We start from the raw sequence: 22,772 nt of genomic DNA, 5'->3' as shown, positions 1-22,772 counted from the left end.
CGCTATTTCTAGGTTTGTTTTCTTTCGGGGGGGGGGGGGGGAGATATCGTCTCGATTGTCGACGTCCATTTTCACCCCGGTGAATTAACTCAGCGGAATGAAGGTATCGACCTCGTAGCGATACACTGCATTATTAATCAGCCGTTTCCGTCATTTCATTTGGTCGCACTGTTCTGACGAGCGTGGCCGGGCTACCGCATGAGTAAAGACGCCAACTTGGCGATCGGGCGCCGCCTCTTTGTTATAACGAAAGCGTCCTTTAAACTGTAGATTATTCCTTTGTTGATTTAATATATTGTCACAATTTTCTTTTTTTTTTGGAAAATGCACAAATCCACAAAGCTGCGTTTCGACAACTCTATCAGTCTGTCTGTGTGTGTGTGTGTGTGTGTGTGTGTGTGTGTGTGTGTGTGTGTGTGTGTGTGGGTGTGCATGCGTGCGCGCGCGCGTGCGTCCGCCGAGACTACCTGAGCTGCCCCGCCAGGTGCCTGACTGATAAAGCGCGAACACAACTGAAATAGAACGGGGAAGCCCGAACAACCTCCCGGATGTGAAGTAAAATCTGACGTCTCATAATCCTGGGTTGTGAGATTTGTTTTCCTGCTGGAAAGGTAATATTTTATGGACGTAAGTGAAGTTTAATTTGTTGCGGTGAAAAAGTAATCTGCGCTAGCGACGCACATCAGCGTTTTTATATATGTGGTTGATGCATACCAGGCTTGCAAACTCACTATTTTCATTAAATACATCTTTTGAATGGACCTCTACGGGGATCTACGCTCCGGTTCATGCTTTGCGCCCGGGAAAAACAGCCGAGAGCTGAGGCAAAAAAATACTATAATACATACATACTGATTAACGTGGCAGCGTATCTGAAGCAGTTCTAGTGTGGCCCGGGGGTTACCGTCGGGTAAGAATTTTTTTTTTGTTTTTTGGTTTTTTTTGCCCCGCAACCTGAAACTCAGGAGTAATTCCAGCGGCCTGCCCCGTCGTCTCAGAGGCTCGTCCGGGACGAACGCCGCCACGTCCGCGGATGATCCTCCCGGTGCGGTTAGGTCACGAGCGCAAGGATCCACCACTTACTCTTCGTATTTGATATGGTAAATCACATCTTCGTCCCGCTCCTTGGTCTCTCCTGCCGAGCATTTGGCCGCCACCATAGAGTCCGTCTGAGAGGTGGAGGCTCCGCTACTGTCCGAGTTCGACACAACATTATTCCCATTAGTGTCCGTGGTTGCGGTTGCGGCTGCGGCTGTGTTGGTTTGGCTCTGGTTCTGGGCCTGCCCGGGCTCGGCCTCCAGCTTGCCGTTAGTCCTTTTGGGCGGCCGTCCCACCTTGCCTTTGGTCGGGGGCGTCTGTCCCTTTGGGGCGCGTGTGACGCTCTCGATGGAGGCCTCGAACCAGGCGCCGATGCTCACGTCCCTGCAGTCCACCAGCTCGTTGATCTGGGGAGACACAAGCACACGGTTTGCCTTCGTCCCCGGTCATGTACGATCCTCCCGTACGACTGCGGAGTAATCGACTATCGGTGAATCGACGCAAGGCGAGTGGCTCAAGACCGGCAGAGGCTCCTTACAGTGGAGCCTCTGGGGATTCTCAATCCAATAGTGAATCCTTTTTATTTTCAGTCCTTTTATTCATTAAGACAAATCCCGACGGAGAAATTAAAAAAAGACTGGGTATTTAAGTCTGAGCGTCACTCTCATCGCAACTGATTTTGAATGAAGTTCCATTAAGATATAAGACGTTCACATTATTACGGGTCATTATACCGGGATTGATTTTACTGTGTTAGAACAATCACGAGAAATGAGGCGAGCGTAGCTGTAATTCTCCAGATAAACCTCTCAGCATCAGTCAGCCTTGTATTTATTTTTTCGACCCAGCAAAGGGCTGAACATTAGCGGGACTTGAAAAAAATTGATGATGACACATTTGATTTTGAGATTTTAACAATTTCCTAATCAAGTCTCCGGAGGACAAAGGACAGACACGGACCCCGGTCAGACCTGGCATTAGATGCAGATACCGAAACCGATCATCCAAACCACCCACATTCAAGAAGCGCCTCTGTCATCTTCAAAGGTACTTCTCAGATACTCGAGTGGTCGGATGGAAAACACAAATTTACAGACAGTAAAAGTGGTTCTTCATTTGATCATATCTGTAAATCCTTAAAAAGGGTTAAACTATCTGGACAAAATGGAAAATCACAATTCTCTGACCTATTGCTTAATTTCTCAGGTCTAGAAAATGTTTATTGAGTAACTTTCAGTTACACTTTTTTTTTTTTCCCATCTCACAATCATCCCAAGCACTTACATTTGGCTGCTTTCATTCACTCAAATGAGGTCAACAAAAAACATAAAATGGCCAAAGTGCCATCAATAAAAAATATTAAGCCGGGCAATTCTGAGTGACTAATGCAATCGGTACATCATGATAAAAACGAACATCCTCCTTCGAAAAAATGACTAAATGCTCCGGATGGGATGTCGGTGGCAAAACAGTGAAGGACAGTGGCGGCGCGGACCGAGGAGATAAAGAATCCTGCATAATGACACTGGGACAGCTCAGCGGACGAGGTGAGATTTAACACGCAGGTGTCAAATCTTTAATTTAAACGCCCCTTTTCAATGGTGTCAGTGAAAAGATGCCCGTGTCAGTAATAATCGTCACGTTGGTCAATTCGGGGGCCGGCATTAATACACTTTATACGTAAGAAGACACGAGGCATCTCAATCTCACCCAGACACGGTCTGATATATCCGGGTGCAAAACACCAGATCTCGAAGGGATCACAGGCGAACAGACAGACACGCATCACAAATCCCCAATAAAACAAAACAACACACCCCTTCAAGAGGGGCCGTCCTGTTTTTTTGGGCTGTGTTTCTAGGTGTGTGTGTGTGTGTGTGTGTGTGTTTGTGTGGTGTGTGATCTGGCATATGTCCGGGTGATTAAGCCCAGTTTGTAACGTCTAGTCGGGCCTGTGCTGCTGGAGGCCCCCTGTAGGCTGGATGGACCAGCAGCCAAACAGGATTATCACAGAATATGTCTTTGCCTCTTGTACGCTGTCGTCACAACAGAAGGGGGAATTAAGGTAGAGAGATGTGGAAAAGTCACTTCTTACCTTGTACACTCCGATGCCTGGATCGGCCAGTGTGCTTCTGCTGGACGTGGATGGCTGCGTGTCCCGTACCGGGCTGGACGACCCGGACCCGTTTTTCTTACCGGTCGAGTTACCGGTGGCGGCGGGTTCCGGCTCGGAAAGGTTAGAGGTGCTGGTAGAGATGCCGCTGCTTTTATTGTTCACTACAGTACTGTCATTTGTGTCGGCGGGAATAGCCGCGGTTGCGGTTGCGACGGGGGCCGCGGCGTTTTGGCTCGTAGGGCAGGAACTGGGTGGAGAGGCGGCGGCGCCGCAAGCGTCGGCCATGGGCTCGTCAGGGACGGGGCCGTCAGGGGGGTCGCTCTGAGAGCGGATCAGCAGCTGGACGATGTCGTTGAGGCCCACGTTGTAGTCAAACAGTGTTTGGCCATCTTCCATCTGAAACAGAGCACATGTACAATGTTGGCCGTGGGGAAACAGATGCAAAGACCTGCGTGCGCGCGTCATGCAATTTCACCCAGTTATCGGCGCGCATCAACCCAAACCCAAATGTAGACTAATACATCCCCTGCCAAATACGCCGGCCGCCTGTCAAGGACACTGGAAGGGACGCCGTTCCCGCGCTCGGCTCGGTTATTTTCCTTCCCAATGTGTTGAAACCGCACCGCACCGAAGCGTCCAGAGGCCACGAGCAAACGAAAAGCTCTATCTCCACGCCTGTAAATATCCAAGTGTGCCATCCGCAACAACCTGTGTTTGACTCAGCGGGAAGCAGTTGTGTGAAGCCGGCAAATTAACTGCGAGCTGTAAATCCAAAAATTCCTCTTAATTTAGTTTATTTCATACCAAATGGAATTCCCTGTGCATCCACACCAAAGAAAGGCGGCAGTGAATCTCTCTCTCTCTCTCTCTCTCTCTCTCTCTCTCTCTCTCTCTCTCTCTCTCTCTCTCTCTCTCTCTCTCTCTCTCTCTCTCTCTCTCTCTCTCTCTCTCTCTCTCTCTCTCTCTCTCTCTCTCTCTCTCTCTCTCTCTCTCTCTCTCTCTCTCTCTCTCTCATATGGTGCGCCATCATTTAATCACGGTGGCATAAAATGGCTTTGCTTGGGATAACAGAAAAAAATAAAAATAATCAATTCTGAACCGTTCGATTCCATCGCTTAACATCATTTATTTATTTATTGGATCTAGTCGAAGCGTATATGTGGACCCGTCGTAGACATTCAGCGATTCATCTCTTCCCTCGACCTCACGCGGTCATTGTGCCGGGGAGACGAGCATGGCCGCCGCTCTCCGGCTTCCCTCTGCCTCCTCGTTATCAGGAGGCAAGGAGCGGCGATGGATACGTAGCAGTGGAGAGCGAGGGCGAGGGCAATTTCCCCATCCCTCCCCGTTTTTAATGGTCTCATGAAATTTAGATCAGAGGAACATTGGCGCAAAAAAAAAAAAAAAAAAAAACAGCCGGCAGACAAAGTGACAACCGACTAATATCACCGCCGTGCACAGCGGTTTGAGGGAACTCCAGCGCAGGGTTTTATAGAAGAAGGCATAGAAAGTGGGTAAATACAAAGATAATCAGGCCTGCAGACAACACGTATTCCTTATGCTGTATCTAAGAACCAAAGAACAAATTTGGTGTTTCCTATGGCCGTTAACCGATAAATAAAATAATTTTTACCTCGACCTTAAAAGGAGAAACAGTTTGGTATAGGCCTAAATTGCTGATGCAATATAGATTCAAGTTCCATTCAGAGATTTTTGAAAAGACACTTGGCCGAAAATATACCAGACGCGCCATTGGCACGACAACACAAAGTAGATCACCACAATGGTATTTTGGAGGATTTGACTAAAAAAGCAACTGACCCGTTGGTATAATGAAGTCAAATATTTGAGCAAAATGCCACAAAGAAATCCAAGTCTATTACATATCAGCCTTATCTTTAAATTTGGCCTTGGCATTATCACAAGCAGATTGCCTTTACGTGGCGACGAAGGACATGAATAAAATTCATGGTTAAGTAACTTAGTGAAAAAAAATCAACACAACGTCTCAATAATGAGATAAATGATGCCGTCCGTCCCTCTTATCCGAAAGGGGGCACAGCATCGCTCGGGTGGCCTGTGCCCGCCCTAGTCCCCTTTTGTGCCCGGGCGGACACTCAAAGACCTGCGGCTCCATTGAATCCAGGATACATGAAAGGTACGGCGACAAATACACGTCAACTGACCACCATTCAACCTCAAACTGCCTGAATGTGCTGAAATTGGCCCTTCATCCGAACTCGAGCGCCCATCCACCACTCCTCCATCTGTGGTGGAATTATCCACTGTCCCCCTCCCTGCCCACAGGCTGCTTTAGAGGAGAGCGATGGAGAGTGTGATGGAATAAATAGGTCATTTCCAAAAAACAATAACATGGGTTTTTTGGGTTTTTTTGTTTTTTTTTCCTGCCTTTCCACCGTCTCCCATGTCTGCCCTGTGTGTCCCTTCATCACAATTTCTAATGAATTCCATTTTGCGGTACAGGTGGAGCTCACGCAGTTTTTCCCATTTTGGGTGTTCTCACAATCTGATTCCCGCTGGTAGCTCACCAGCATTTTTCCTCAATAAGAATTCAAATACTGCGGTTTTTAAACGATATAGGACCGTGAGCATTCCCGCCTCCTTGTCCACAAATTGGTGTTTTTCCACACTCGAGTACAAAAACCACCGCACCCACGTTTGTTTCAGATGCTGATACTTAGTGATCGGTTAACGAAGACGAGCCATACTACCTCTCGTAGTGACAGTACTGTTGCCAAGCGTTTCATCAGATTTGGCCAATACCAGGAAAAAAAAAAAAAAAAAAGAGGAACATTCGTTACTACCATCGACGGATGACCCACTTGTGGCAGAGAAATTCTACATGACGTACAGCACCTAAACCAGAGCCACCACAAATCCACACATACAGCTGACAGCAGTGAGCAATCCGGGGCCTTTTGGATTAAGATTTTGCGTTAGCGTTGACCATTGTTATTTTTGGAGAAACAGATTGGAGTTGATTTTGCCATCGAACTATAGGCAAATAAGTTGATATTCATTGATGGCTGTGGCCGCTGTTTATCCAGAGTTTCACCACACAGGGACTCGGGCGGGGCCGCCCAGGTAAATTAGGTGACACATTTGAGCTTTTTTAATATTATTATTATTATTATTATTTTTTTAATCGGGCCGAGAGAACGACGCCACCCGCGATCGATTTTAGAACACACAGACGGGGCTCTCTGCGGCACTCCAAGCAGGAAGTGACGCTGCGTTTCATGGGAACTCGGAAAACTGTTGGTGATGCTGTGTTCAGGGGAACTCGGAAAACATCGCTATCGGCATCGGCGAAATTGTTATTTTAAACATCGGTATTGGGCCATAATTTCACAACCGGTGCATCCCTATCACTCGTACATTTTGGCAACACTTCACTTTCACATAGCTGGTTTAAACACTCAGGGTAAAGGGTTAAAACAGAGCCAGAAAGCAGTCAGTACAGTACAGACTTCCATCAAGGCAGTTTTGGGAGTCAAAGCATCCTTTAGTGCCATAACTCCCCCCCACTATCATGATGTAATGATACAGGGAGCATGTCCAAACTGTTATGAACATTTTGTAAGCCAACAGACTGACAACCAAATTGGGGCAAAAACATAACGTCTTGGCAGTGACAACAAACTGGGGCTGGAAAATTATCTTTCTGTTGGAGGGGGAAAGCTACATGTGCAGACTTCTTGGGTGGAGAGCAGACGTCAAAAGAGGTAGTTTAAAAAAAAAAAATCCATCTTTATCGTTATTTTCTACTTTACGTCATGGAACATACATTGATTATTGACAAATCTAACGTAATATAAAAAAACTACATTTGAATATATAGAGGGACTCCAAAATACTTTCTATCCACCAATGGGCAGACTACCAATGGGCAGTCGTCCTTAGCCATTTCAAGTCATGACAAGGTTACGATTACTAAAAGTCCCTAAAATTGTATATTTTGCGGTCACTCTTATCCTCCGTGGACCACATGTTTTAAATTATGGCTTTAATTTGCCAGGATGGGCTTCAGCGGCATTATGTGTGATTTAGACGGACTCTAGAAAACCTGGTGATGGTTGGATTAGAAGAAGATCCTATTTGTCCATCGACAACCAATCCTGGGTAAATAGAAAACAAGGATAAACATAAAAATAAAAAAAATCTGAAACGCCACTTTAAGAAGGTGGTACATCTAACCAATAAATAACGTTGCGCCACACACACATAAGGCAGGAAATAGCCCAGGTAAGGGATTGACAAAATCTTGAAATCGGACTCCACATCAAGGCCCCCTTCGGTCAGACTGGTTCAGCTCTTTGCTTTGTCCGGCCTGATATAAGAAGGGTGTGTCCCCGCACAAGCATGGTTCAAACTCGTCTAAATCTCTGCGCGCAGTTCAACATCTCGTAAAAAGTATCCTCTCAAGACTTGAAAACACGATATGAAACCACAGCATTATGCATTCGATGAAAGTTTAAAGACTTCTGACCGACGAAAACGTAAAATAACAGCAGTATAAACGCGGCTACAAATCACAAATGGCACGCTTTCACTAGTGCCCGAGCATACAAGGAAAACCAAATCTTCCAACCAGTGATTTAATAAAAAAAAGGCCTTGACGTGGGAGAGCGGGCGCCGAGCTCAGAGCCCAAGCAGACAGCGACGTGTGGGAGCCTATTTGTGACTGTAACGTGAGATGTTCTAAAAAACGTTGAGGAGAAAAAAGAAAAAGAAAAGAAAAAAACAGAAAAAAAAACAAAAAACAATAAAAAAATAAAACAATGAGAAAATGCACGGAGAAGTAGAAAAAAAAAAAGAAAACCAGAAAGTCCCAATAAAGAGCTGCGTGGCTGTTGGCTTGGGGCCCGTCGGACTCAAGGGCACACAGGACTACTACACGCACGGCGAGCGAGCCGGAGGAGAAAACAAGACGCCATTTTGAAAGGAAACGGAGGTTATTCTAATAAAAGTCTGCCGTTCCAACAGGTTTGGGGAAAATCACTGACTGCATGGAAGCGGGCTGGTTTCGAGTGTACAAATGGGAATCCCCCAAATCAATCCCACCCATTGCTTTATTATGGGAGGAAACCCAAGATTTACTGCAGTGATACTAGATATGAAGAGCCTCAGAGGCTATGAAGGCCTTTTTATTGTCGTTTTTAATTTACAAAAAAGCTACGGTAATCTTGAACATCTGAAAATGTAGCTTGAGAATTGTTCGTTTTTCGAGAAATTTTAACCGGGAGGTTTTTTTTTCCCCCTTTAACAAGTCCACTTATGTCGGTTTTAAATCTTAGTAAAATTGCTTTTATGCAACAGTTAAAAGTTATTTCAGAAAGAAGTTGATACCACATGGAAAATGCTCACAGTTAAACTATAATGCATTATTATTTGTTGTTCCACCACTCGATCAAGCATCACGCATTATAAAGAAATAATTTGTCATTTGCCAGGGAAGCAATATCCACTAATGGAATTGAAAATGCCAGCAGCCGCAACATGCATGGCAGCAGAACGTGTTTCCTCGGCCATGCAGCTCAAAGACCAGTTAGATACAAGTCACCTCGGTGCACGCGGATGTGTCCGTACATCCTGACAATAACACCTCATATTAAAATATTAAAACCGTAGCTGTTATATGCTGGTCATGCAGCCGTGGCAGAAAGAACCTTTCTCAGAGGCACAGATAAAAGGCGGCATTTCGTAGTTCCCAGAGGAAGAGTTCTCAATTTTCATTCTGAGGAAATAACATTCCTTACGATGGTGTGCATTTCTCGGTTTGTTTAAGTGATTAAGTTACGATGAAGCTGTCCAATTTTGGAATAAATGGTCATTTACATTCATTTATAAAGTGGTGGGTTAGCTATTTTATTCGTACTGGTTTTTTTTTATCAATGCATGAATTCATGTTATGAATCAAGATGTTATCTTCAAAATCAATGCAAAGGCGTATCTCATTCTATTTACTATATCATTTGTTTCCATGGCTTCACTGTGTGAGGAACATACATTACACCTCGTGGCTTGTCTAGATATTGTGCCGTTGCTATCCATTCATTTTTAAAAGAACATAATTGGTTTACATTTCTTTAAAGAATTACTATCCCTGGATAAATTGCAAAAATGAGCTTCAATTCCCTTTCTTTGAGCTTGTTACATTTTTGCTCAGGTCAGTGGTTAACCAGCTCGGTTTCAAATATGTACCACATTATACTATCCGTGACGATTCAAACCCAAAGTGACAATAACCAAACGGACATCAACATATTAGCAATACATTCTAATACCCACGTATATGGATGTATAATGTGTATCACTTTCATTATGATTATATACTGTACACGTCCATTAGCTCTAGATTAGCCTCTAGGTCTATAATACATGTATACGACTTTATTACAGCATGGACTGTAAAGGGTTGTTAATTAATTGGTACATGCAATGACTTCTTCTGCTTTGGCACTCTCCTTCATTTTAGTTATAAATAGCAGAAACAGTACAAATGTCAAAGGGGACATTGTGAAACATAAACAATACGACAGAGACACCTCTTGACTCGAAGTACTACCTTCTGCCTCACAGCGAGATAAACAACAAGGCATGATCAAGGCTTTCTCTTGCTTTCACAGAAGCCAAATGTGTGAATGGGTAAGAACAACAATTCAAACGGAGCAGTTCCATTGAGGCAAAGGAACACAAGTCTCTTAACTGTAGAGATCATGGACCATTGAGTGTGGACAATATAAGCGGAAACAATGCATACCCTTATGAATATCTACTAATAAATAAAGAATAAATACAGAAAGTCCAGAGTTCCAAGGAGGATGTCAAACGAATTGTGTTCCACCCCACCTATCTTAAAAAAAAAATTAAAAAAAAAATATATATAATCCCATGATGGCGTAGGTCAAGTACATCATTTGACATTGCACCCTTCTATCTGGACCCACAATAATAACGACGACAGTGTCCGGTGCGTTCGTTGTCCGGGGCTGAACGCGGCGGCTCGGGGTGTAAACACAGCTCCACTTGCGTGGACGGAGAGGCACGTGGAGCCACGCGTCTTCCTCCTTCCCTTAATTCAGCACCAGACATCGTCACAACAAATAGGATGCGTGCTCGCCCCGGGCCGGGGAGCCGCGCGGCTCCGAAAAAAACCCCCCCAAAAAAACAATAGTCGTCGCCATAATCATAATCATAATAATAATTATTAATAATAATAATAGAGGCCGTGGGCGACGCACATGTGACCCACTCGCCGCGTGTATTCAGGCTGAATTTTATTTCAAACACGGTCGAACGCGGCGCAGACTCGTTGTGACACAGAGGGCGACGTTCCCTTCCCTCCGCAATGTAAACAAACATGTCTCCGACTTTTGGGGCATTGTTGCACGGCGAGCCGGCCGGAACCACGACGCACCGCGGAGCATTCGTGTGGAAATCCTTGCTGGGGGGGGGGGGGTTTAGGGGGTTTTTTTTCGGGGTAGAGAGAGAGAGAGAGAGAGACCTACATGCCTCCCCCCCCTCCCTCCCTCCCTCCCTCCCCAGCTCTTGCGCAACAACTATTGTTGAATTCCTGTGAAAACAGGAAGCTCCGCGCGGAGCAGCGAGACGGGCGCTTCTACCCCCGCACACACACACACACACACACACACACACACACACGGGCCCCCCCCTTCCCCCCCCACCCCTCCGGACGGGGATCGAACCCGCGGTTACCTGCTTCCCCCGGTAGAAGAGTCGCTGCTGCTCGGGGCTCACGCGGAAGATCTCCTGTATTTTCAAGCGCAGCGACTCGATCTTGGTCAGCCGAGAGAGATCCTCCACGGTGCGCGTCTCCTTGCCGTCAATGGTGCGAATCTGGATCCACATCGCTGCACCGCCCGAACGCGACTCCGGTAAATAACGGGGGACGGGGACGTTGTTTGGGAAGGAAGAGGGGGGGAAGAAGAAGAAGAAGAAGAAGGGGGGGGGGGGGGGGGACAAAAACAAAAAAAAAAAAAAAAAAAAAAAAAACCCACAACAACCCCCCCTCCAACAACAACAACAAAAACAACAACAACAACAACAACAGGGGGGGGGGAGAAACACAGGAGCGGAGGGGCCCGGGGAGAGGGGGGCGGAGAAGGTGTAGATGGCTCCGGGAAATACTCAGAGCTCCATTGCGTGTTCCTCTGCAGGGGAACGAGGGCTCGTGCGGGAGGTGTCTCACATGGGGCTCGCGGCGCCAAGCAAATCTCGCGAAACAACATTGAAGCGTCCGAGCCGCAGTTAAAGGCGCAGTCCGCTTTTTTTTCTTTTTCTTTTTTTTCTTTTTTTTTTCCGGGGCGGGCGGCGGCGGCGGCGGCGGCGGCCCCGGGCCCCGTCGGTTACGGTTTCCGCTCGCTCGCTCCGAGATCGCGCGTCGCGGCGTTTAATAGTTTTGAGTCGTTTTCGCGCCGACGCCCGCCTTTATTTACACCCGCGGGGCTTAGCTGGGGAGGAGAGGAGAAGGGGGGGGGGGGGGAGAGGAGGGGGAAACAAAAAAAAAAAAAAAAAAGTGCAAGGGTTTCTCAACCTGGGGTCCGCGGACCCCGAGGGGGGGGGGGGGGGGCCTTCAACAGGTTCCAGGGGGAGCCGCCTGAGAAGCCTGAGAAAAACGATCGGCGGTTCGAGTTCACCGTTATTTCATCCGTAGCTGCATCGGACAACGTGTTTTTTGTCGTAGTTTAACTGTTATCTGTGACACTGTGGTCTCTCTCTCTCTCTTTATTTTATTTTATTCTATATATTTTTTTATTTTACTCTGTAAGTATTCGACTCGCCGTATTACGTCTTAGGAGTCAGTTAGTTGGGCCATTAGACATTTTTCCTAGGACGTATTGTGTGTTATCACCGGGGTGCGTTGCATTACATTTCACTGCATATATGTATGAAAGTGTGTACATGTAAGTGACGAATACAAATCTTGAATCTTGAATCTCTCTCTCTCAATATATATATATATATATATATATATATATATATATATATATATATATATATATATATATATATGTGTGTGTATATAGATAGATAGATAGATAGATAGATAGATATGTATGTATGCATCTATATCGATGGGAGTTTGGACTAAATCATATCTTAACAATACTAATTGTTTCATCAAATCGTGTGAGACGTTGTCTTACACCAATTGGGTGTCCTTGATTAAAAAGGGATGACAATCACTGCCATGTAGGCATACTGACCTTTTTTTTTTTTTTTTTTTTTTTAAATACACGTGTTTTCTTTTTGTCATTTGAAAGATTTCGTCCTACAATGTCCAACAAAAGTTCAATCAAATTAAAAAAAAATAAAATAAAATAAAACGAGACAACACAACAAATGTTTGTACTAGTTTATTGTGATACCATCACTCCGTAGGCCTTCATCGGCCACTGATACAAACCGACATAACGGCACACTCGACTTTCTTCCTGTTCTCTTCCGAGCATGGGCCAGTTGAACGCTAGCAGTAGATATATAGTAGTAATAGATGAAATATAATAAGAACAATGGATGTAACACGGTCGATATTGTACAGCCACGCAAACTCAACCACGCGCGCAACGCGACCCGAAGCGTCATATAATGATGATCCTATGTGCGCCAGTGCAGAGCCTGGATCTGGCTGCGTTGTTGTTGTTCAGCGACACCTAGTGGCGAAACAAGGGATGTGCCCTTACAGGCAACAACAAGTTAAATACGTTTGAAACCGTCCACATCACTTAGTGTTAAACATGGGGGGGGGGGGGGGGGGCAGTCTTTCTAAATAACAATATCTTATCCGGCTGCTATTTTCACTCGGGGGCACAGTGACTACGCAGCGTAGTCGGGTGCTAATCGTATTAATTACCCGAGGTGTGTGTTACGAAACCCAAGTAAAATATTTGCGCGTCAGTCGGGCCACAGCGGCGGGAGGTTCGACTCCTTTTTACAGATTCGGTTCTTGACGAGTGACTTTTCCGACTCTCTTCTTCGTTTGATTCGGTCGGTAGGCGGGTCTTTTTTAAATTTATTATTATTATTATTATTATTTTTTAACCCCCTTGAATCCTGCCAAGGTTGTTGATTTAGGCGGATGCATTCGAAGCGTGTGTCTCAAACACATTGTATCCCCATTCTCTCAAAATGATTCGTGTGTGAATCACAAAAGACGTTTATTGTGGTGGAATACAAAGTGTACAGCAGTGGCGCTCAACATGGATGACGCTAAATGACTTCTCCCCCCGCCGACATCAATTATTTTCGTTGTTTTTTTTTGCGACCGGACGCTTCTCTCGGTTGCTCGCCCCACGCACCGAATCCAAACTCAAGAATCGCGGAGCGCCTCGTTCTCTCCGGAGCGACCCCGGACGCCCGAGTCCCTTCGGAACCCACCCGCTCGCCGCGAACGGCTCGTCCGCGCGGCTCGCGTCGCCGATCTGCGTCGGGCACGCGAGAGAGCGGAGGCTGGCCGCGGTCCGAGCGTCGTCCCCGCGGGTGGAAGTGGGACCTGGTGCCGAGCGCCGCGTCGGGAAACCCACCGTCACACGCACACGCTCCAACCCGAAAGTGGGGGAAACAGAGCCGCAAAGTAGCTGTCAAAGCCGCTCGGGGGGGAGGGGAGCCTGTGGTTTGGAACCGCCAGCGCCGATGAGCGCAAACTGAATAATAAAGCCCTCCGTTCGGCGTCGCTCCGGGCGCTCGCCGCGCCGGGACGTGCGCGTAGTTTCCCTTGAATTCTTACATTGAGGGGAAAAAAAAACAACAAAAAAAAACACCCGCAAATGCACAAGGAACGAAGCAGCTGCAGGCCGCAGACTGGAAACAATGGCAGGTAAGCCCGGCTAGCATGCTAACTCGGGGCTATCCGCTCTGTGGCGGCGTGATAACGTCTGGGTCCCGCTGTGCTGTCGAATTGCCCCCACCACCACCCCCCCCCCGCCAGAGAAGCCCAAGTGGGGCAAGTCTTGGCACGAAGTAGACGGCTACGCCGGCCCGTCATGTCCCCTTAAACATGCTTCAACTTATTAAGTCCTTCGTGTAAATAAACGACTGTTCTCCAGTTCGCTACCCCCGGCTACGTGAAGTACATCAAGGCAGCCAGCGACCTACCGGGAGAGAAGTTGGTCCACATATGATGGTGGAACAAAGTTTGACATATTGGTTTTAAACCCATAATGTACTTTATACTGCTTTGTCATCCGACTTTATCTTGTCGGAACGTGAGGAATAACGGTCTGCTAGCAGCGAAGCTCTACTTTCCCTGTTGGCTCTTGCATGTCATTGTGTTTACCTATTAAGTGGCGGGTCAAATTTCCTTGCTAAACGGAATGGCTTTGATATGGATTTTTGTTTCTTTTTTTTTTTTTTTTTTATGCACACAAAAGTTGTTTTCCATTTACCTTACACTAGCCCTCCTCCCCTAACAAAGGTCTGTTGGAATGCTGATTGAAAGACTTGAAGTAGAAAATCAATGACACCTGTTTCCCGCTCCAGTTGCCCACCTCAGCGTCATGGAGCGCAGGGATGCGAGGGGCTCCGCCACTGCACCCCGTAGCCGCCGTCTGTTCCATAACCAGGAGCTTTAAACAGCCGAACAGGGATCCGGGTCCCAGCAGCCCCCCGCCGTTCGCAGCATGTCCTCATCGGATCCCAAGTGGCACAACAGCAGTGCTGGATGCAGGGGTCTTGTCATGACTGAAGAAGCGCTCAGCAATGGCGCCAGTGAGCTCGAAACTGCGATGGAGGACCACTCTGTCGGTGGTGGCGGGGACCACCTTGCACTAGGCAGTGACGGCATGTCGGAGATATCCAATAGTGACCTGTCGCTGCCTGAGATTTGTATCTCCACCAACAGCAACAGCTTTGACGAGGATATGAACTATGAGCTCCAACAAGCTTATAGGATCTTCACTGGGTTCCTCCTGGACAAGCACAAGGGGATCACCAGTCCCTTTCTCCAGCCCATTGGTCACTTGGAGGCCCAGCATGGCATTGGAGGGGTCAGGGGTCGAGGCCAAGCTCAACTGAGGCAGTCCATGTGCCTGCAGAGGATGGAAGAGAAGTTTGCCAACCAGGAGTATGAGACCATCGCAGAGTTTGTAGCAGATTTCAGGCTGATGTTGGAGAACTGCTACCGCTACCATGGCGTGGACCACTGGATCTCTAAACAAGCCCAAAAGCTGGAAATTATGCTAGAGCAAAAACTTATGCTGTTGTCAAGGTAAACAATGGTTTTGTCTCCACAGAGCATAGAGCTGACTCCTATAACAAGTCATCCTTCGAAAATAATTTGGAGCAGAATTCCACTACAGAGAAACATTAATGTTCGTTAGCAGATGAAAGCATAATGGTGTAATTCCTTCTCTATAAAGAATCTAAATAAGAAATGCCCTTGTCCAGATAAGAGTACCTTCACCGGGCTGGTCATCTTGCTAGCCAACTTGTGTAGTAATCAATTTATTAACACCCTTCCTTCAGTAGTATTCTGTAGAAGAGCAGGAAGCCAAGAACACACACAGAACTTTAGAGTTATCTCAACAAGCACCATGTAGAGAGGTGATGTAAATATAATTCTCAACCTGTGGGTCAGCTAACTTTTCTACAAATAGTGGAGGGGCTCGAGAATAGAGAATTCTCCTTCCCGGCCCTTAAGGTTTGCTCCAATTCTTACACCTCATCATTTAATAACGCCAATAGGTGCCACAAAGCTTAAGATAGATCTGTAAAACAATTTATGTAAAAAATCGACGGGGAAACAATTCATTGTAAAATCAACGTTCAAACACTCACATTTATTCATATCTTTCAAAGCTGTTCCAGGTCAGTCATAACATAATTGTGTTCCTTTTGCTTTATCTTCCCAACCAGGACCTTGCGAGAGAAGACGACATTGGCGGTAACATCTAAAGGACGTTTTAGTGCTGAGGAGGAGCGGGGATCTGGGGGCTCCTCCACCAGAAGGAGGTCGGCACCTCGCAGCCTAGCTACACTCACTGTCGGTGGCCATGAGTCCATCATGGTTCAGGCCCTGCGTCTAGAGGAGCAGCAGAGAATCAAAGAGGAGAAGAGGTGAGTGAGTTGGTGAGGGAGAAGATTCAAATAGCAAACGTGTGTTTTATGCTCACCTATTGCAAGAAATAAAGTCTGATGAAAATGTATTAAAATAAGTAATCAGCGAATATATGTACTGACCTTTATTCTCTTCCCAGGCAACGTGAGCTAGAAAAGAAAGAGGCAGAGGAGACGTCAGCCAAGGAGGTGGAAGAGTGGGAGCAGAGCTTGTTATTGCAGGCCTCCCCTCACCCCGTGGACACACTCTGGGAGCTTCCTGCCATCGGACACTTCCTCTGCCTGGCCCAGACTGCTCTCAATCTGCCAGAGATAGTCTTCTATGAGCTTGAGCGCTGTCTGTTGATGCCGTGCAGCAGCATCTTCCTCTCTAAGATTATGTCCTCTCTGCTGTGTTCGTCCCAGAAGAGGACCACCTTGCAACGCCGACCCGCTCTGCCTTACCGCTGTTGGGAGAAAGACCTCAGGCGGCGGGTCCTGGGCTGGTATCAGGCCGTTGGGGCCTGTCGAGATCAACCAAGTCGGGCTGAACAGCTCGGTCTCTGCCATCAGTTCTTCACTGTCGTGGGTGAAGTGAGTCCCTTGGAGGAGACGCCCTTCCACTTGCTGTCCTTCTACCAGCGAGTATGGCTGCTGAAGGGGCTATGTGACAATGTGTATGAGACGCAGAAGCATGTGCAGGATGCGGTGTTGGCCCAGCCCATTCATGAATGTAGGGAGTCCATTTTGGGCTATGACGGTGTAGAGAATGCTTATATTCATTTCCCACATTTCTGCGGGGCAGATTTGAGGATCTACTGCCAGAGTCCCAGCATGCCCCCTGCCTTTCCCTTCCCCCCGGTTTGGGTAAAAAAGGTGGAAATCCAGCCAGGGAATGACGAATCGGATGCGACGGAGAATGTGAAAGACACAAATGAGAAAGGGTGTTCTGTAACCGGAGACTCTGAAGACTCTGGAAATGAAAAGGAGGAAAAACATACACATTTCAAAATGGAAAATTGGGGTAAGGAGGCAAAGAGTGAACGATTTAACTCAATGTTTCTAAAAGAGGAGTCGTCTGATTCTGTGTCCTCTGATGCAGATGACACGAGTGAAGACTCTAAACCTGATGTGAAAGTACACGCCGACTCCTCGTCATTGAACCTTGGAAGCGCTGCGGGGAGAACTGCGGAGAAAACCTCAAAGAAAACCCCATTTGAGTTAGAGCTCCGGCCGACCTGCTCTCACAGACTGACGACTGCACAGGAGCTGGACTCCTCATTGGGGCTGGAACGCACCATCAAGGCAGAGACCCAAGACCCCTGTCTTAGTGTAGGAGAGCACAGCTACACAGGCCGGTCCCCGGTTTGTACCATGAGCCTGGTCTCCCCAGCCGGAGTACCAGAGGTCAAAGTGGAGGGAGGAGCTCCCACTGAGGTACGCCGGGCGTCCTGTTTAGAATGTTCTAGGAGCAACACGGGCGATGTCAAATCTGAGCCGCGCAACTGTCACTGTCACCCCTCGGGGATCGCAGCCACGTCTTCACCTGAGAGGATGCAAAACTTGGGTAAAGAGAGGATGAAAAATAGGATTCGGGCTAAAAGGAAAAAACGGAAGAAGAGCTGTGAGTCCGAGCAGCTGCTGGGGGTGAAGGTTGAGCCAAGCCAGCTGAGGCGTTTAGAGAGGACAAGGAAGTGCCAAGCCCAAGCAGCCAAGACTGCCGCAGAGCAAGCTGCCTTTCCAGTCAAGACGAATAAGAGGAAAAAAATTAAGCCGGGTGAGAAAGGTATGAAGTTCTATCCTTCCTTCTCCATTCTTATTTCTTTATGTGTTCCTTAAACCTTGAATTTCGAAATAAGCAATTTTGTTTTGTGATAACGTCAAAAATCATGGTTCTTGTTTTGTTTTCGATAGAAAAGAGACTTGATTCGTCAAAGAAAATTAAAGAAGAGCCCAAAGTCAAACCAGCATTTAAGGTAGATCTACGATTTGCGGTCAGATTTATTCTTCCTTCATTTTCCTCTTTCTTCTTTTTTTTTTTTTTTTTTTTGCACTTAAACACACATTTCTTATCTATTTTTTCCATGTCTGTTTCTTTATTTATGTCTCCTGCAGTTGGTGTGTATAAGTCTTCAAGAGTTGCGGGAGCTAATCAGTAAGACAGAGGATGAGCTTGATGAACTTGAGAGCACCAAAAAGAGATCGGTTAGATTTATCACAGCTCTGTCAATTCGTGAATCCACTATCTCACTCATCTTTTCTGCTAAGAAACTAAGACATTATTTATATATATTTCCCATTTTTACATCAGTGACATGACTGAGCATCTGTTTGTGTATATAATTCAAAGGGTCGGTGGTATTTCAAGAAAGAGGCAGTGAAGGATCTCCACATCACTCTAATCAGACTACTGAATGAGCTCTCACCCTGGGAGCCCAAACTAGTTAAGGCTTATCAAAGGAACAGGTACAACTCACCCTATGCATACGAAGCAAAATTATCAAAATAGCTGGTTTCTAAAACATAGATAGTATCAGTATATTTGTAGGGGCAAGTTCAGTTGGGTTCGACTGAGCAATTGATGCAGCACATTTCTCAGCAAATTTCTCACACATTAATGCCGGATAAATAGTTTGTTACACCAATATCAGACCTTTTTAATTAAATTAAAAATGTTTTCTAAATGGTATGAACGGGTTTATTGTTATTGGAGAAGAACAAAATCGTCTAATGACTTCCTTCTTCTGTGCTCTTCTGTTCTCCACACATTAGACTCCGTTTAAAGAAGGAATTTGATGACTCCAAGAAGCATCCAGACGGCAATAATTTTGTGTCGGACGAGTGTGTTTCAACATCATCAGAGGACGAAGGAAGGCTTTTAGGGAGGGGGGTGTGTTCACCCCCAGATCACTACAGAGCGTGTGAAGAGGAAGACTTGGAGCATGCCGTTCCGAGAGGTCTTTGGACTGGAGGTAATGTAATTTACCAACTGTCATTATTGGGATGCATGACTGATAACGTTTTATACGTTTTTTTAATTTGATTTGAGTGTTTGCCCATCATTCATGTGTTGTTTTTTTAAAGATAACCTGTGTTTGGATGAAGTGATCGAGCAATCGTTTTGTTGATTGAGGGCGGTTTTCAGGTGGCTGAATCAAATTGTCGAGTTGTTTTTAACATTCACTCTATTTATTGCTCTACACTTTAACAACTGTGTTTCCCCTTGGGGTGGATACAGTACTATCTTATCTCATCAGAGGTTAAAGATTATGTCACAGAATCAATGTGTGACAATGTTTTTGTAATGTTTTGTTCACAGGAAGTTCCAGGCAGTTAGTAGCTGAGTCTATTGGATGCAACGTTACCTATAAAAACTCTTATCATCTAAAACACCTGTTAAGCACAAATGTGGATGTTATTCTTCAGAGAGAACAGATGGTAAGCGGCAGTCTGACTTCCTCTCCTGTCTGCGAACTGGAGTCCAGCTCTAACCCAGTTATAACAGCACAATCCAGGGATTTAAACTTGGCATTTGAAGCAGTAACTCCAGCACATGCCTCTTCGAGAGGCAGACCTCCTATTCTCTCCCCAACCACTGGACTGCCCAAGGGTTATACACCCATCCCCACCTTGTTAGCTAAGAGCGTGGGAAATAAAGTGACCTTAATGAAACGGCCTGATGACTACCAGGGGCTCAGCCATCTTGATGGGCAGATTAAGGGGCAGATGTGCTCCACCCCTCTGTCTGCTGTGGTTTCCACAAAACGTTCACAAGCACAAAGAACTCCATCTGAGCCCCAGCAAACTTTGCAAGAGACATGTACAGAAGGATCCGATCAGCCAAAAGAAGATCTTAAGTCAGTAGCAAGTATAACAACAACAGCAACAACAGCAGCTCCTCCTAAGCCTTTGCAAACCAAACTCACACCACCAATGGCTGTACCAAAGAGTACTGTCAAAGTAGTTTATAAGGTACCTGTAGGGCTGGACCACCTTCTGAAGAAAGATGCCACCAACCCGGTAAAGATCACTGTTCAGCCCCTTGTGGACCAAAACACTGGGGAGAAGATCATGAAGCAAGTTGTGATTCTTCCCCCAAACCTTCTCCTTCAAAAGAATAACGAGATTTGTTTCCAACATCAACCGCATCAGTCTGATGTAGCCAGCCCCTTATGTATGTCTTCCAGCGTGCCTGGTTTTACCATTCCAGATGGCAGTATCCCGGTCCAGCAGGTTGCATCTCTAAATGATGCCAGGACAGTAATGACCCCATCTCCAGCTCTTTCTCCTTGTCTTCAGCAAAGCACTGTCTCCATGAAAGACCTCAAGTTGGCACAAGCCTGCAGTTCCCAAGCTATCACACCCAAGAGTGTCATACAAAACCAGTTGCCCATACCTTCTACCACCGCAGTTCTTACAGATTCTACTAAACTTACAGACCCCAAACAGGAGCTGAAGACTGTGTGTGTCCGGGACTCGCAGTCTATTCTCGTCACCACAAGAGGAGGGAACACGGGAATTGTCAAAATTCAGACCTCCTCGGAACAGAGTGTACGTGGGTCGTTACCTGCCAGCCCGGTAATAACTATCTCGCCTCAGTTTAAGGCGTTTCTGGTTTCTCAGTCTACTTCCACGCAGACCACGTCTTGCCCGGCCTCAACAACCACGAGCATCTTAACAGCCCAGCTTCAGAAGCAGTGCCCTTCCGCTGCTACAGCACCACTACTCACTTCAGTTCCTGCAAGCTACACCACGGGCACCGCTGTTACATTAAGCAAAGGTGATGTCTCACCAGTGTCTTCTCTCCCAGCTAAGAGCGGCCCAAACGCACAGACTATAGATGCCACTCAAACACAGACTTCGCCGCTGAAAAGCAGCATGATTGTCCCACCACTGACCTGCAGTGTTACCCACATTCCCTCACAGGCACAGTTAATCAACAATTGCGGTGTCAAACGGGCCAATTCTGATGAGGGGTCGCAATTTACCAAATATATCTTGGTCACACCCTCCTCTCCGTCATCTTTGTCCAATGCGGCTGCACCAAAAGTTACCTCTTCATTAAATGCACCAACGCCTCTTTCAAGAGTATTGTTCATTGATGAGTCCGCTGCAGCATCATCAACAACCACTTCCATAGGAAGCCTCCCAAAGCAGGTGCCAGTGACAGGGATTAATCAACCCCCACTGACTACAGCCTTATCAAGTGAAGTGCTAAAGATGAGCCTCAGTCTAGGACAACCCCTGGACAGTATCAAATCTGAGGCATTGTCGAAGATCAAGAATTTTGCCCCACCATCAGGTGGGTTGTTTCTGAATTTACATTTACTAGTATGACTGACTATCTGTCCTTTTGGTGGCCAATTATGCCAATTATTATTTCTGATAAAAAATAGTGTATGTTTTGTTGTGTGTTCATTTTTTAAGGAAATACATTTTTTTATTCCCATAATTGTAATGTTTGCCTTTCTATAGGATTGAGACAAATTAATATATTCTTCTTGTTTGTCCACAGGTGTTCAAATCCACCTTCCAGGGCAGGTGACAAACCTTGGACAGAGTATTGACTCTGTGCTACACTCTTCTAAAAGTACATCAGCAGCAATATCCACAGGACTTGTCTTCCTCAAAAGTTCTGATATGCTTACTAGTAGCCCTGCCCACCTTGCCTCTACATTGACCACTAGCTCTCAGCATAAGGGCCTCTCTTCCATTTCCACGGAGACTCCCAGGTGCACATCTACTGTTGTTACTCCATCATCAAGATGCATCTTTACAAAAGGCATGGATCTAGCTAAAGGCTTACCCACCAACAAGAGTGTTGCTCACATCCCTGCAATGGGACAGCATAGCCAATCCAACACCACCCCCGTCACCCTGGCTCATCAGTCTCAAAATGTGTTAACAGCAGTTACCACTTTGTCTCCTGTGGTCATGTCCCCCCACACATCTACCTCTGTTGCAAATCCTAACAGTATTGCGAGGAGTACCAACTCTTTAATAACAACAACCCCGACCCTAACTACCACGGCTACTGCTGGTACAATCCAGCAGAGGATAGTCATTAACACCTCCAGCCGCCTCGCTGCCGGCACACAAATACTTCTCAACAACACACGCTTTGTGGTTCCACCGCAGGGTTTGGGCCCAGGGAGCCATGTGCTCATCATCTCAAGTCATGGACCACAACAAGTGCCTAGCGCCAACAACCCCCCTTATTCAGCAGCAGCTCAAGCCCCAGGGCCAAGCCAGGTCTCTGCAATGCTAAAACCAACAGCATTGCCAGGATTGTCCCCACTAAAGTTACATAGCTTGCCCACCCTAAGCTCACCTATTGCAGTGCACAAACCTGTGGGTGGGTCATCCCTGCTAGCAACTATGCCCAATGTAGGACAAGTCAGATTAGCAGGGGCACATGTTATGGAATCATCGTTTCCATCTAGTACAACAAAAATGTCCTCATCTCTGCCAAGATTACAAGGGGCACAAGATCGAGGATCGTCTGTTGTAGGTGGACAGAGCCTTGCCTCATCACCAATTC

General features: G+C 46.5%; 3 protein-coding genes across 3 annotated transcripts in view; 2 read left to right on the top strand and 1 right to left on the bottom strand.

Annotated features, from left to right (window-relative positions):
* uhrf2 (ubiquitin like with PHD and ring finger domains 2) overlaps positions 1-11,047 on the bottom strand; it is a gene marked incomplete at both ends in the record, with an annotated part of 32,920 nt that extends 21,873 nt beyond the window's left edge. Inside the window, 3 exons of the mRNA XM_080018107.1 lie at positions 1,084-1,445; positions 3,134-3,550; positions 10,895-11,047. Coding sequence (XP_079874233.1) covers positions 1,084-1,445; positions 3,134-3,550; positions 10,895-11,047 — 932 coding nt within the window. The remainder of the gene's footprint in view (positions 1-1,083; positions 1,446-3,133; positions 3,551-10,894) is intronic.
* A 3,752-nt stretch (positions 11,048-14,799) lies between these two features.
* LOC307242968 (putative bromodomain-containing protein 10) lies at positions 14,800-20,025 on the top strand (the record flags this gene model as incomplete). The annotated part of the gene is made up of 9 exons (XM_080017616.1): positions 14,800-15,404; positions 16,052-16,252; positions 16,393-18,017; positions 18,146-18,207; positions 18,347-18,436; positions 18,582-18,697; positions 19,004-19,203; positions 19,551-19,959; positions 20,007-20,025. Exons 1-9 carry the CDS (start codon positions 14,818-14,820, stop codon positions 20,023-20,025), a joined length of 3,309 nt encoding a protein of 1,102 aa, XP_079873742.1. The 5' UTR covers positions 14,800-14,817.
* Positions 20,026-20,154: 129 nt separating this feature from the next.
* Positions 20,155-22,499, top strand: LOC307242967 (putative bromodomain-containing protein 10; the record flags this gene model as incomplete). The annotated part of the gene is made up of 4 exons (XM_080017615.1): positions 20,155-21,011; positions 21,747-21,772; positions 22,207-22,271; positions 22,370-22,499. Exons 1-4 carry the CDS (start codon positions 20,165-20,167, stop codon positions 22,497-22,499), a joined length of 1,068 nt encoding a protein of 355 aa, XP_079873741.1. The 5' UTR covers positions 20,155-20,164.
* Between the last annotated feature and the right edge of the window lie 273 nt (positions 22,500-22,772).

The sequence above is a fragment of the Zeus faber genome, assembly GCF_960531495.2.
Source record: "Zeus faber genome assembly, chromosome: 17".
NCBI lineage: Eukaryota > Metazoa > Chordata > Actinopteri > Zeiformes > Zeidae > Zeus > Zeus faber.
This window is presented reverse-complemented; position numbering and strand designations above follow the sequence as displayed.